Source organism: Pollicipes pollicipes, unplaced genomic scaffold, assembly GCF_011947565.3.
Source record: "Pollicipes pollicipes isolate AB1234 unplaced genomic scaffold, Ppol_2.1 Scaffold_1600;HRSCAF=1878_pilon_pilon_pilon, whole genome shotgun sequence".
NCBI classification, from domain to species: domain Eukaryota; kingdom Metazoa; phylum Arthropoda; class Thecostraca; order Pollicipedomorpha; family Pollicipedidae; genus Pollicipes; species Pollicipes pollicipes.
In genome coordinates, this window is record NW_023595962.1 from 8804859 (window position 1) to 8817646 (window position 12788).

Below are 12788 nucleotides of genomic sequence, written 5' to 3' on the forward strand. Positions count from 1 at the left end.
GTAGATGTTAACTCCATTTGCGCAGCCCGAAAGATGCTAGATTCTCGCTTGCGTTTCAGTTGCAGTGTTCCCTGTGGTGTTAATGTTCATGTGGGTCGTGCTCATGTCCTGCTGAGTTAAGAACTCACTGTTCCTGCGACTTACGAAGATCTCATGTTAAAGTGTGATGGCTCGTGACTTAAAACCCATTTGTATGGGATTTTGCGCTTATCTGGAATGCTTCTGTTCTCCGAAACTCGAAACGTAGCGTTGTTTTCAGTCATCGTCGTTGTCTTGGCCCAATATGTGGGTACGTCACGTTGCTGCTGATATGGCATTCGCCAGACCTTTTTAGCACACTGCGTCTGGCATGCCTGAAGACATCGTACTGAGAACGAAGACGCACAACCGCACACCGATCATTATGTTTTGGACATCTGAAACGAACCATAACGTACAGCGAGCTTCAGCTCCAAGCCATGTTCGGGATGTCAGCTTCTCGGACCAGCCGCAGTGAGGGCTGCTATATGCGGGTTGTCAGCTTCTCGGACCAGCCGCAGTGACGGCCGCCATCTGCGGGTTGTCAGCTTCTCGGACCAGCCGCGGTGAGGGCCGCCAGCTTCTCGGAACAGCCGCAGTGAGGGCCGCTATCTGCGGGTTGTGAGCTTCTCGGACCAGCCGCAGTGAGGGCCGTCATCTGCGGGTTGTGAGCTTCTCGGACCAGCCGCAGTGAGGGCCGCTATGCTGCGTTTCAGACGTACTTTAACCAGAATGCGCTGACGCTGATCCGGTCCCTGATCACCGGCGGCGCCACACCGGAGCTGGAGCTGATCCTGGCGGAGGGCGCCGGCCTGAGAGGCGGCTACAGGTCGGTCACAGGGAGCCGTGCCGGTCAGCACAGGCCGCCGGGGTCGCCGTGATGGGTGGGAGGGCGGTGACATCGCGGGAGGCTGCTGATCACGGGATCACTGTGATGTGGATGACTGACGGAGGACATTGTGTAATGCAGGTTGACCCGTGATTTGACATTCACACATTCTCCACCTGGACAAACGTCTTGCTTCCATGCCTAATTAGGAAAGTTGTAAATCGTGGTAGGCTTTGTGGCAGTCAACTAATAAAACGTTTAGAGCAGTTATCTGCATGATAATTGTTGCATGACTGTTATTGTGCTACAGATAGAACCATGTAGTTACTATACTTCATTTCAGTAGTCAGTGAGTGCATTTGAATGTAACACGATGTTATTTCATATTTTTCACTTCAGAGTTCAATTTAAGCTAGAATTTTATAATGCCTCGTAGAATCCGATATTTTTTTATTGTGTGAATGCTCTGTTCTCAAAGCCATCTTTAAACGTCAAACAGAAACCGCCACTTTGCCAAAAATATCCCCTTTAAACGCCGTGTGCTTTTGCTAGCCGCACATTGCGTGTCTGCAAACCCAAAAGTGGTAGTTCTGGTACTTCTCCTTGGTGTTGTTGGGCACACGATGAGTCCCTCTATTTTACGCCACGGTCGGCAGGTGCGGTCAACGGATTAAAAAAAAAAAAAAAATCCGCCATCATGAATGTGGCAAAAACAGACCATCAGCTGCGACGGAAGAGCGTCAAAACTGATGGTTGACATCATTGTCAGACAACTGAAAGGCTGGAACATGTATTCCGGCGTATGTGCCGTGGAAGACACAAGCCGAATCTCTACCAATTCTTGCGTTGTGTCCCAATGTCCTCACCGGGCTCCACCGTTTCACTGGGCAGCTTTGGGAATCCGGCAGGTTTGAGTCAGTATGTCGTAAGTCTTCAGGCCAATGATTCAGTCTGACGCCCTTTCCCAGCTGAGCAGCGCTATGCAATGTTGCTGTGCCAGCTGTATGCGCCAACGCTGGCCGGTGCGGTAGTTTCAGGGGCATATGCACGTAGTAGCTCCCGAGAACACCTCCTCGTTATCAAATTGAAAGTTATTAATTTACACTTGACCAAATCTTGGCAGTTAAAAACTCCAGGTTGACACGCACAGATATGATCGATGTTCGATGCAATGAAACATGGGTGGAACAGGCGATGTTCTTTGCAAGAAGAAATAAATTGCGCGAGTGTACGCCCAGTGTTTTTTGTCCAGTTTTTCAGTTTTTTTGTGTGGAAAATCATGAGATGTGCCCATGCCATTGTGAAGTCGTGTGTACGTCCCTAGATAGTATGCGATGCATCGTCAGGGATGGCAGGTGTTTGAATGGTGACAGGTGTTTGGACTGAGTCAAACGCCACGAATCATACATATGCTCTTCTTGGTGACACTCCAATGTCTGGTTTCGAAAAGGGCACTGGAAAACCGCCGTTAGGGGGCAGATTAATGGATTGCTGTTATTGACTGCTTTGCGTTCCACTAGGGCCGTGCCGGTTCTTCAGCAACTATTTACCAAAAACATTTGTTATGAAACGCGGTGAAATGAAGCAACGCATTCTCGACACGCACCTATATATATATATATATATATATATATATATATATATATATATATATATATACATATATATATATATATATATATATATATGTGTGTGTGTGTGTGTGTGTGTGTGTGTATGTGTGCGTACTCTTGATCCATGTGCGGGCCTAGCCTCGGTGGATGGACCCCAGGTGCGCGCAACGCCGTCCTTCAGTTACCTTTCTCCTTCATTGCATAGCCCTGAAATGGTGATGACTGGCCGAAAAAGCTCCGACCCAAGCAAACAAAGCCAGTGTCAACTGCTCTCCACGCGCCCCCTACCCCACAGCTCTTGTGACTTCTCGTAGCCTCGCAGTGTCGGCTGTTTGCTTTGCTCGCGAGTCCGGCGGGGAGTTATCAGTCCACCTTTTGCCGGACAGCACGGCCGACACGCTGACGAACCGGGACCGATGCCGCGTGGGGCAGATCAGCCTGTGCGACGGGCCCCTGGCACACTTCGGCGAGGGAGGCCAGTATGGCGACCTGTTCGCCGCCTCTCTGCAGCAGTACGGCATGCTCTGCATCGGCCTCTACAGGTGAGGAGAGAGAGAGAGAGAGAGAGAGAGAGAGAGAGAGAGAGAGAGAGAGAGAGAGAGAGAGAGAGAGAGAGAGAGAGAGAGAGAGAGAGAGAGAGAGAGAGAGAGAGAGAGAGAGAGAGAGAGAGAGAGAGAGAGAGAGAGAGAGAGAGAGAGAGAGAGAGAGAGAGAGAGAGAGAGAGAGACGGAGCCGAAGCCGGAGCCTGCCGTCCGGTTGCTCCATGACGGCTTGCGTGATGATGTGTGACCGCACAATGACGCAATTTTTCGTAAATTCAAACGTAGCTTGATAACGTTGACGTTCTGTCATTTCACAACACTTCGTTGACCCCGGTTATTTTACTGATACGTTTATTGTATCCTAAAACCCGGGAAACGCAAAATATGCTGGACGCCGTTGGTAAGTAGAGGCAGTTTTTGGTTTGGAAAGGGGTAGTTTTCGAGAAAAAAAACTTCATAAGCTCCCACCTCTGCATTCCTGGCCGTCTCCCCCGCGGCCGGCGGTGGTTGACCTTGGTGTGACCTGCTGACCGTTTGACCTGCCTGCTGTGACCTGCTGACCGTTTGGCGCAGATTCCGTGACACGAACAGCTCGCCGGACGCGTCCACCAAGCGATACGTCATCACGAATCCGCCCGGTGACTTTGCCATCCTCCCCACCGACCAGGTGCGTTGGCTTCGGGCCGGGAGAATGAGTTTAGATGCGGTGTTTAGTGTCTAACACGGTGTCTAGTGTTTGATACAGTGTCTAGTGTTTAACTCGGCGCCTAGTGTCTTACAGAGTATATGGTGTCCAGTACGGCATCTAATGGCTAACATGGTGTCCAGTGTCTAACATGGCATCTAGTATCTAACATAGTGCCTAGCGTCTAACACGGTGTCAAGTGTCTAACACGGTGTCTAATGTCTAACAAAGTGTCTATTGGCGTATCTAACAGAAGTACTCGTACGAAAATACAGTAGTGAATGTAACAATAGCAGTTCCAGAAATCCACCGTCTGATAATGTGACTCACGGCCCACTCGGCTCGCCGGATACTCATTGTGGGTCGTTTGACTCAACACGGCTCGCAAGATTCTCTGTCCATTCGGGAGCTGTTTGAAGCCATCTGGGCTGCGTGCGTTGGTGTCCGAAACGAGGGCTTGGTGGGGCTGAGACTTACGGACAGTCTAACAAAGGTCCAACGGTGCTAATTGCAAGCGAGTGGGGATGAACGGGCTGCAGTCTCTCCAAACTCCAAGACCGACCACTGAAGTGGTTTCCCGGCTGTGGTGTCATCGTTAATGCATCCTGTGTGTATGCCGCGTGTTTCTTACTCAGCGGCATCCGAGCATCTGCCGAGGCTTGAAACGTTCGTTAAAGCTGTTCGTAACATACAGCTCCGCTTTTACTTTTTGGAGCTTTTCGGATCATATTTATACCATGATATTTACAGGGCAGATAGCAATGTTTAATCGGGTATGCATGTTTTCACCAAGGTGGCTTTTGGAAAAACCTAGAGATTTTTAATAATTTGAACCACAAATGTATCGTGATTGAAGACAAGTGAATCCTTAATCGAGTCATAACCCCGTTGTCAACGTGTGTATCTATCCCCAACCCCATCCTCCTCTTCCACTCCCCTCCCCACTGACAGTCGGCGGCGCCCTTTGGCCAGGTCTTCGCTCTCCACTCATTCAGCGGGGCTGCCTTATCATACTATTGACAGTCGGTGACGCTGTTCCATCTGGTGGTCGTGAGTAAAAACAGCCTTCCAAGTGGGCAACGCTGGGCGATCTGCCGTGCTTTTGCTTCAAACCGTTGCTCCCTTGCTGGACCATCAAGCCGACAGATCCGCTGCCTCTTGTGACCGTTGAAAGTTTGAAACATTCGAAAGTCTGAAAGTTTGGAAACTGCGAAGGATTTGAGAGCTTGAAACTTTTGAAAGTTTGAAACTAGAGCCGCAACTTTCTCCAAAATATCAGCCCGCAGCCCAGCCTGCCCCGCCTAGCTAGTCACTAGCTCGCAAAATCCCGCTATGCTGCAATGCTGCTTCACAATTAACCCGCGATAACTAATTTGCTGCAGTATGCATTCTATCGTTTCACCTTACTTTTAGACCTGAACATTCAAGTGTGCATACAATGAAGCGCAAGTGTCATCTAATGCATAACATTGTTCGGCTAACATCGGCGATGTTGTTCAGAGTGCAGCCGTCTCAGTACCTGCACAATGGAATTTTGAACGCACCAAAGTAGATATTAGGCAGGGTAAAGGAGTTTTTCAACCACAAATGAGAAATAAGAGGGTAGAAATTAAATTGCACGAAAATGCTCCAAAGAAATTGTCACTCTACCTAAAATCAATAAACCACAGACCATTAAAAAAAGAAGCATGTATCAATAGATAAATTTGCTCTTTGCAATAATGAGTAAAATATGCTGGATGCTTCAATTCACTGGGGGTGCCAGATCATTACAGTGCATACAGTTACAGTACAGTGCAGTACAGTGCATAAACTCATTTATTTTTTGACTGCATCACAATAGCCATAATGATGCCTGCCAAATGAAATCCCATTGAAGAACCAGAGCCCTACATATTGTTTGATGTTCTTAGGTGGATACATTATGCAACCACATCTCATAAAACCCACGTAATAACTTTGAAATTATTCACATTTCTCTCTCACTACCGTCCACGCCCCATCCCACAACCAGTGCCGCGCCGCTTGATACGGCTTGAAAGTAAAGATAGCAGTAATATGTTGTCCACGAATATTTGTTCATCTAGTGACGTCATTCACCTTTAACGATGTCATCAAAACCGTGACAAATTGCTGCATACTGCAGAAAAACTTCACGAAAACCAAAAACAAACTGTAGAAATTGTTTACAAAAACTCTTAGTTATTAAGGCTTCTGGACTGCATCTTTTGATCTTCATCAAATGCCTCATCGACGTCATATGTTGAAATTTGTTCTCAAAAACTATCTGCGGCTCCCAATAGTGGAAAAAGCTCACAAATCAAACGGGACGCAATCCGTCGTAGAAAACACTTTGAAAAATAGTCACAATCGTAGTAAGGAAATCCGTGTTGTGTAATTGCCCTGACACTGTGGTCGCAAATTGCATTTTCTTCAGACATAGATAGACTAGTTCTATGCCACCACTTCCACTTTGGACAACTGTTGCGCATTTTATACGCCAATAACTGCTGGCTGTATTGACATGTGAGGGGAGGTAGGGCAATGAAAGGCTCGCAGCCTCCCATGAGTTTAATTAATTTTATTAAGTGATTGCGATTTATCAGGCATGGTTTTGTGCAAACCGAGAAAGGCTGGGTGCTCCACACCCTCACAACAGCAACCAAGTGCAGCGCAAAGTTGTATTTATAAAAATGACCGCCTAGCTGCTGCTTAATGAAACCAGGCCCTAGTTTTAAGAAATTGGGTTGTTTTTCTCAAATGTTCCAGTGAGATGATTGCTTAAAGCTGTTTAATTTATGTTATCTGGTATTCTGGTGTCTCATGTCCACGACAGGTTTTCTGTCACCGATGCTCGTCCTGTAAAAATATGTTTGTTTCATGACTGCTTTGCATTTAGCAGCATAATCTGGCTTTGGAGAGATTCAAAACTTACGGAATAGCGAAAAGTATACATTATTTTGCCTGAGAAAAGTTTGACCCGGAAAAGCCCAAAAGGTCTTGCCCATGACCCAGCCAGAAGCCCACGATTTCATGCAGATCAAAAATTGTCGAGCTGGCGGGCTAAAAATTGTGTCTTTATTTGAAATATTGTAGCGTTTAAAGCTTCTGAAAGCTTGAAAGTTTAAACAGTTTGAAAGCTTTGAAAACTTTAAACGTTTTGAAAGTGTTAAAAATTTTCAAGTTTTGCAGGTTTGAGCATTTTGAAAGCTTTCAAGTTTTAAAAGTTTGAATACTGAAAGTTTTAAAGGCTCAAAACGTTTGAAAGTAGAAAGTTCTTAGGTTGACATATTTTAGAAATTGAAAGCCTTGAAAGTATAAAGGTTTTGAAACTTAAAAGTTTTGAAGGTTAAGGTTTTTAAAATTCAGGTTTTGAAAGCTGAAAAGTTTGAAAATTTAACGGTTTTGGAAGTTCACAAGTTTTGTAAATTTAATAGCCTTGAAAATTGCAAAGTTCTGAATGTTTGAAAGTCTGAAAGTTTTGAAGGCTTGAAAGTGTGACCACTTGTGACCGTTACAGCGATGAGAACCCGCTGCCCGGTTTCCCGGCTTTCAGACCTCGCATTTTTGGCCGCGTAGCCATAACGCCCGCTAACATATTGCTCCACAGTACGCCAACCCACACAGGTGCCGTGTCGACACGGGACACCGTTGCACAGTGGCGGATTTCACGCGTTCGACTGACGATGGTTGTTTTTGTGGGAAGTTTTGCAGTGTTTTTGCTGTGTTGGGTCGTCTTTTGCAGTGTTTTTGCTGTGTTGGGGCGTCTTTTGCATATGCGGTGGTTTGGCCGGCAGTTGAGCTGGCCTTGGTCTGCTTGGACTCAGTTTGTGACTGGCTTGAATATTTCTGTCTGCCTTGACTGAGTCCTGAGTCCTGAGTCCTGAGTCCTGAGTCCTGAGTCTCGAGTCCTGCGTCCGGATACACCTGTGTACCCGGCCGTTGGTTTACAGTTTACACCACGTGTCCTCATTCGAAATCGCCATAATTCTGTTCGTTTTCTGTCCGCCAGGTGTTTGTATTGCTGCAGTTTGACCCAGGCATGGAGTACATCCCGAACCGAGGCGGCGGGCTCGGCCCTGCCAAGAGGTCCCAGTGCTGGCCGACGCCTGGCGCTGCTGCCCCGGGACCAGCCCGGCACTGACCGCAGAGGATGACCGACAGGTCACCGGCCTCGGTCATCGGTCAGCTCGTGACATGACCTCCGGTGGCGTATCAGAACGGTGTTAGAGACGGCAAGAACGAAAAGCGTTTCACCATGTAACGAGTGCCCAGTGGCATGTCTTTTGGTCGCATGTTGTTGTGTGAACAGAGAGCGTGTTATGACTGATTTGAGCGCTTCATTTTGTGATGGACGTCGATAGAAGTGACCGTGAAAGGACTGTTTTAAGTGAGAAAGCACATCTGCTATGCCATCTGATTACTGGCCTTGTTATAACCCCGCCATGACACCGCAAGATTCACTTTGCAAAACGAGGTTAGTGTGGAGCCTTCAAGTTACTTCATCTTGTGAACGTGCATTCTCTCACTAACGTATCATCGCATGGTTTTTCATCGCATGACTTCATGCCCTGCCATGGACCTTCGTCATGTTCCCAGGTCCATGGCGTTTCGAGATGTAGGACCGTGCAGACCGAGGTGCTAGGTTTCACAATATCCTGTTTGGATCGAGTGGCCTGCTGTCTTGATTCTAGACGCGCGATTGGATGGCCAGAAACAGGCTGCAGATGGCGTACGTTATGGTACATCCGGTGCCTCTGAAAATGACGTCACGACGGCGGTCACGTAGTGTTGCAGCGGCCACGTAACCGATACCGTGTCTGTGTTGATGCCACCTTGGTCAGATATCACCACTTCATGGGACCAGCACCGTCGCACCGTTCGCCGCCACGTGACCAGTTCCTCCGAGCCTCGCAGTGCGCAAAGTATCACGATCAGCCACGTGACCAGTCCCTCCGGCCCTCGCAGTGCGCAAAGTCTGACGATCAGCCACGTGACCAGTTCCCTCCGGCCCTCGCAGTGCGCAAAGTCTGACGATCAGCCACGTGACCAGTTCCTCCGGCCCTCGCAGTGCGCAAAGTCTGACGATCAGCCACGTGACCAGTCCCTCCGGCCCTCGCAGTGCGCAAAGTCTGACGATCAGCCACGTGACCAGTTCCCCCGGCCCTCTCAGTGCGCAAAGTCTGACGATCAGCCACGTGACCAGTTCCTCCGGCCCTCGCCGTGCGCAAAGTCTCACGATCAGCCAGGCGTCAAACAAAGAGACAGCACGGAACGAAGTAAGCGACGTTCGCATATGCGGTTGACTTTATACTTGTAGGATAGTACGCGCTCTTCGGTCAATATGTGGATTGGTCCTTAAGGTCGGATCATTCACAAAGCACGCCTGTTGAGAACCGAGCCGCGCCTGCTCGTAGTCCTTATTCGCCCTGTGACACGTAGCATTGCCCTTGGTTCGCGTCTTTCTGACATGGCTCGCACGGCCTTGACGCTGGCAGCGTGCGCGTGACGTAGATGGCGTGGTCTGGAAGCTGGCCATGGTCTGGATGGTCTGGGCCATGGTCTGGGCCATGGTCTGGGCCATGGTCTGGGCCACGCAGGGAGACGCTCGTCCTTGATCTTGAGCAATCATTCCGTGGGCGCGCGTGCGCGTGTGTGCGTGTGAAGGGGTCGGGATCACTGCTGGCTTGTTGCGCACGGTGCTGCCACCTGTCATTCGTCGCTCTCATCGAATACATTATTTTAAGGACACCGAAGCGTTACATGCCGCGTTTGCCCGTAAACTGCAGGCGCAGACGGGCCGACGTCTCCACGGTGCCGACGACGTCTGGTGCGAGTTGATCTACTACATCCGTCCCAGGCTTAAGTTAGCCAGACTTCAACTGAGACCAGACCTGACGTTCCGGACCTTAAAGCCGATGCCAGGCACGTCTGGTCGCGCCCACACGTCAGTCGCAAACGTGCCTATTTTAGCGTTGAAACGAGGTGCTCGCTGCAAGTTGAGACATTATTTCCTATATTGTGATTCCCCCCCATCTTTACTAGGGGTTCTCGTGTCTGGTGAGAGGAATGGAGGTGATTATATGGTGCTACCTTGCGTTTCTTGGTCGTAAACTGCTGTTGTATCATTTTGTAACCTCATGCAACGATCTCAAAAGTGTTATTTAGTGCCTTGCGAGGTCATTGGCAGCCGCTCTAAAGCTCCGCCCGGCTTCACTACTCCCCAAAACGCTACAACATCCTACAACCCTTCCAACAGTTAATAAATTGCACCAATAGGGGAATTCAATCTTCCGAAGCCATTGGTGACGGTAACAGCGTTCCTTTGGAATTAATTTTGCCGTTATTATCACGCGCCCGGGTGGCCGGCTGGATGCCCCTCCCTCGGGTTGGGGTCAGTTTTACCCTTGAGATCTCAGGAAGTAGGAGAGATAGAAATAATAAATGCAAAGAGTGTGTTGGTCTGCATGTGAACTCGCTTGGGCCAAACTTCTAGCTTCCTAGGTCATAAACTGTGGGTCAAATATGTCTAAACAGGGTCAAACTCCAGGCTGGTGTTCAAAGGGCCCTCATAATCTAGATACCTGTTCTAAGCATAAGTAATCCAAAAACCATTTAAGGTTAGTGACCCTGTTTTACCTTATGAAGGTCATGGTGACCAAAATTATACAAGACTGCCTCGAGTTTTATATCTGAATAGGCAACAAAAATAACGCTAGCTAGCATGCTTCAAAAACAACATGTTGACCTGGGTCGTTTTAGGTCAGTGACCTATTCCGACCTTTAAAAGTGCATGAAAGATAACAATGTGGTTTCTGTTATCAATGAACCCGAAATAAATACCAGAACTACCCCGTAGAGCAAACCCTGGAGCAACAAGACAGGCTGGTTGTGAACTTGGCCTGACCTTCATACCTGACCCTAAGTCAATGTAATTTGCCCATTTAATTGTTGTGTTCTGAATTCACATTATGTGTGTTATGTGTCGTATTGCATTAACACTGTAGTAATTACCTGCTGTAACACATTGTGTCGCCGAACCCATGGCCAGCCGGCCCCCGGGCGCGTGTTAATAACAGCAAAATGAACTCCAAAGGAACGCTGTGACCGTCACCAATGGCTTCGGAAGATTGAATTCCCCTAATGCTGCAATTTATTAAGGGCCTAAGAAACTATCTCAGAGGTGTACGGTTTCGTCTGACACTCCGTTGTTGCATCAGATTGAACGATTCCCTAGAAATTGACTGCGCCGAATCCATGGCCTGATTTGGACCTGCCGTGGATCAGCCACCTTTTACGGTACATTTGAAATTTCTGGCACCAAATGATTTGCTACTCAATTGTCTACAGCGATGCAAAATTGGCGCTACTCCACCGCGCCATTCTGACGTCATCCCGGAAAACCTTGGGGGAGGGGGCGGTCAAATTGACACCCACTCTAGCGCGTGATAATGGATGCAACGTTCCGTAATATTTTACAATAATTTTGAAAGTTGGCTTCCGGAGCTTGCGATAATCTTGCGAGGTCGTGATGATGTATGCTTCCTTTCTTCATATTGACCTTTTGCTGGCCTTTTTTACCTTCGTTGACCTTTTGATTCGACCTAAGATCACCATTGTCCGGAGAGGGATTGGTGACCGTTCTGTGAGTCCAGCTGCCGGCTGCACTTGCTCAGGTTGTCCAATTCTGCATCAAGACGGGGTGTTCGTACTGCGCTCCGAGTACCCCCATTTTCTATCCTTTAATCAAGTGCACCGGCTACCCCACAGGCCGGGACCTGGGTTTTATGTCGTGTTCATCCCGCCCAGGATGGTCGCACCAGGATTTCAAAGTGAGTACGCCGCTCTTGGGACGTATGCCAAAGACGTACTCTGGTGAAACCTCACTACCAGTTTTATCTAATGATGTTATATCAAGAGAGTCATTATGTCTACCAACAAGATGCATAATGTGATCGGAAGAGACCTGCCATGGCGCTTGACTAAACAACGGCTTTTGTGGACATCTTTCCCAAACATCGTCCCCTGGCACTGCTCTCATTCGTTTTTCATTGGCTGGCGGGGTCTTGCGAATTACCGTGAAGGCGATCGCCAATTAGACAGTCAAAGTGGAGGCATGAAGAAGAGCCTTATAGTTATGAGATGTGTGTGACATTCGGGCCTGTCATGCAGTGATGCTGTGTCTCCGATTCGTCGGTGTTTCTCGTCGCTGTCGAATCATTCGTCGTCGCTGTCGCCGTCGTCGCGGGCCGCACACTACCGCATGCCGAGCCCGCTTTGTCCAGCCGAACCCAGCCGAAGCACACCATCCTGGTACACCTGCTACAAGAGACATAAACGTCCAACACGGAACCCGCCTACATGTCTCCCACCTGCGCTGACCACATCACATCCAGTGACGCCTGGGCAGGAACAGTGTGCGGAGCGACGGGCCACGCGCTCCGACACAGACAGTACAACGGTTTTAGCTGACGTTAGATTCTGTCCTGGAAGCAGACCTACGTGTACTTTATCGGACGTCCATGAAATTTTCGGCAAAGCTGAACGAGGCGAGCAGGGATGCAGGCGTGAAAAAATTGGTAACCAGAAACCCGGCGCGACCAGGACATGAATCCATGTCAGAACGAATCCATCAGATCCGAATCGGGAAGGCGGCGTTTTGTTTACTCCACCGTGACCGCCTACAGCGCACTACCGCAGAATAGTCGCGAGCTGAGCCCTCCACAATTCAAACCCGACTGCCTAGTTATGTCCTGCAGCGGCGGATCAATAACGGATAGCGACGCCTACTTCAAATGACTTTAGCAAAGGTGAGGGAGTTCGCTCTGCGTATGTGTGCCTGCGTGTGTACGTGTTTGCGCGAGCCTCCCTGACCTACAGTGTCTTATTTCAATGGCATGGGCTCTGTAATAGCCACAGTCTGAATGGAGTGAGCTTATGACATGTGATAAATAAATAAATACATGTCCCCATGTCGCAGTTGCCTAGAGCATGAAATGCTCGTTCATTACGATTTTATTTGCAACCTTTACTTTGCTGTATTTTTTTGAAATTGTCTGCAACCAATTTTCGTGGTTTTGGGTCTCTTTGGTGACTTTTGA

General features: G+C 48.6%; 1 protein-coding gene across 8 annotated transcripts in view; it reads left to right on the top strand.

The window, feature by feature from the left end:
- The window catches only part of slo (calcium-activated potassium channel slo), a 97558-nt gene extending 88930 nt beyond the window's left edge, over positions 1-8628 (top strand). For all 8 annotated transcript variants that reach the window (XM_037226017.1, XM_037225933.1, XM_037226304.1 and 5 more), the window contains 4 exons: positions 735-847; positions 2847-3002; positions 3576-3669; positions 7700-8628. In XM_037226017.1, the coding sequence (XP_037081912.1) occupies positions 735-847; positions 2847-3002; positions 3576-3669; positions 7700-7831 (495 nt within the window). In that variant the 3' untranslated portion in view covers positions 7832-8628. The remainder of the gene's footprint in view (positions 1-734; positions 848-2846; positions 3003-3575; positions 3670-7699) is intronic.
- The last annotated feature ends 4160 nt before the right edge of the window (positions 8629-12788 follow it).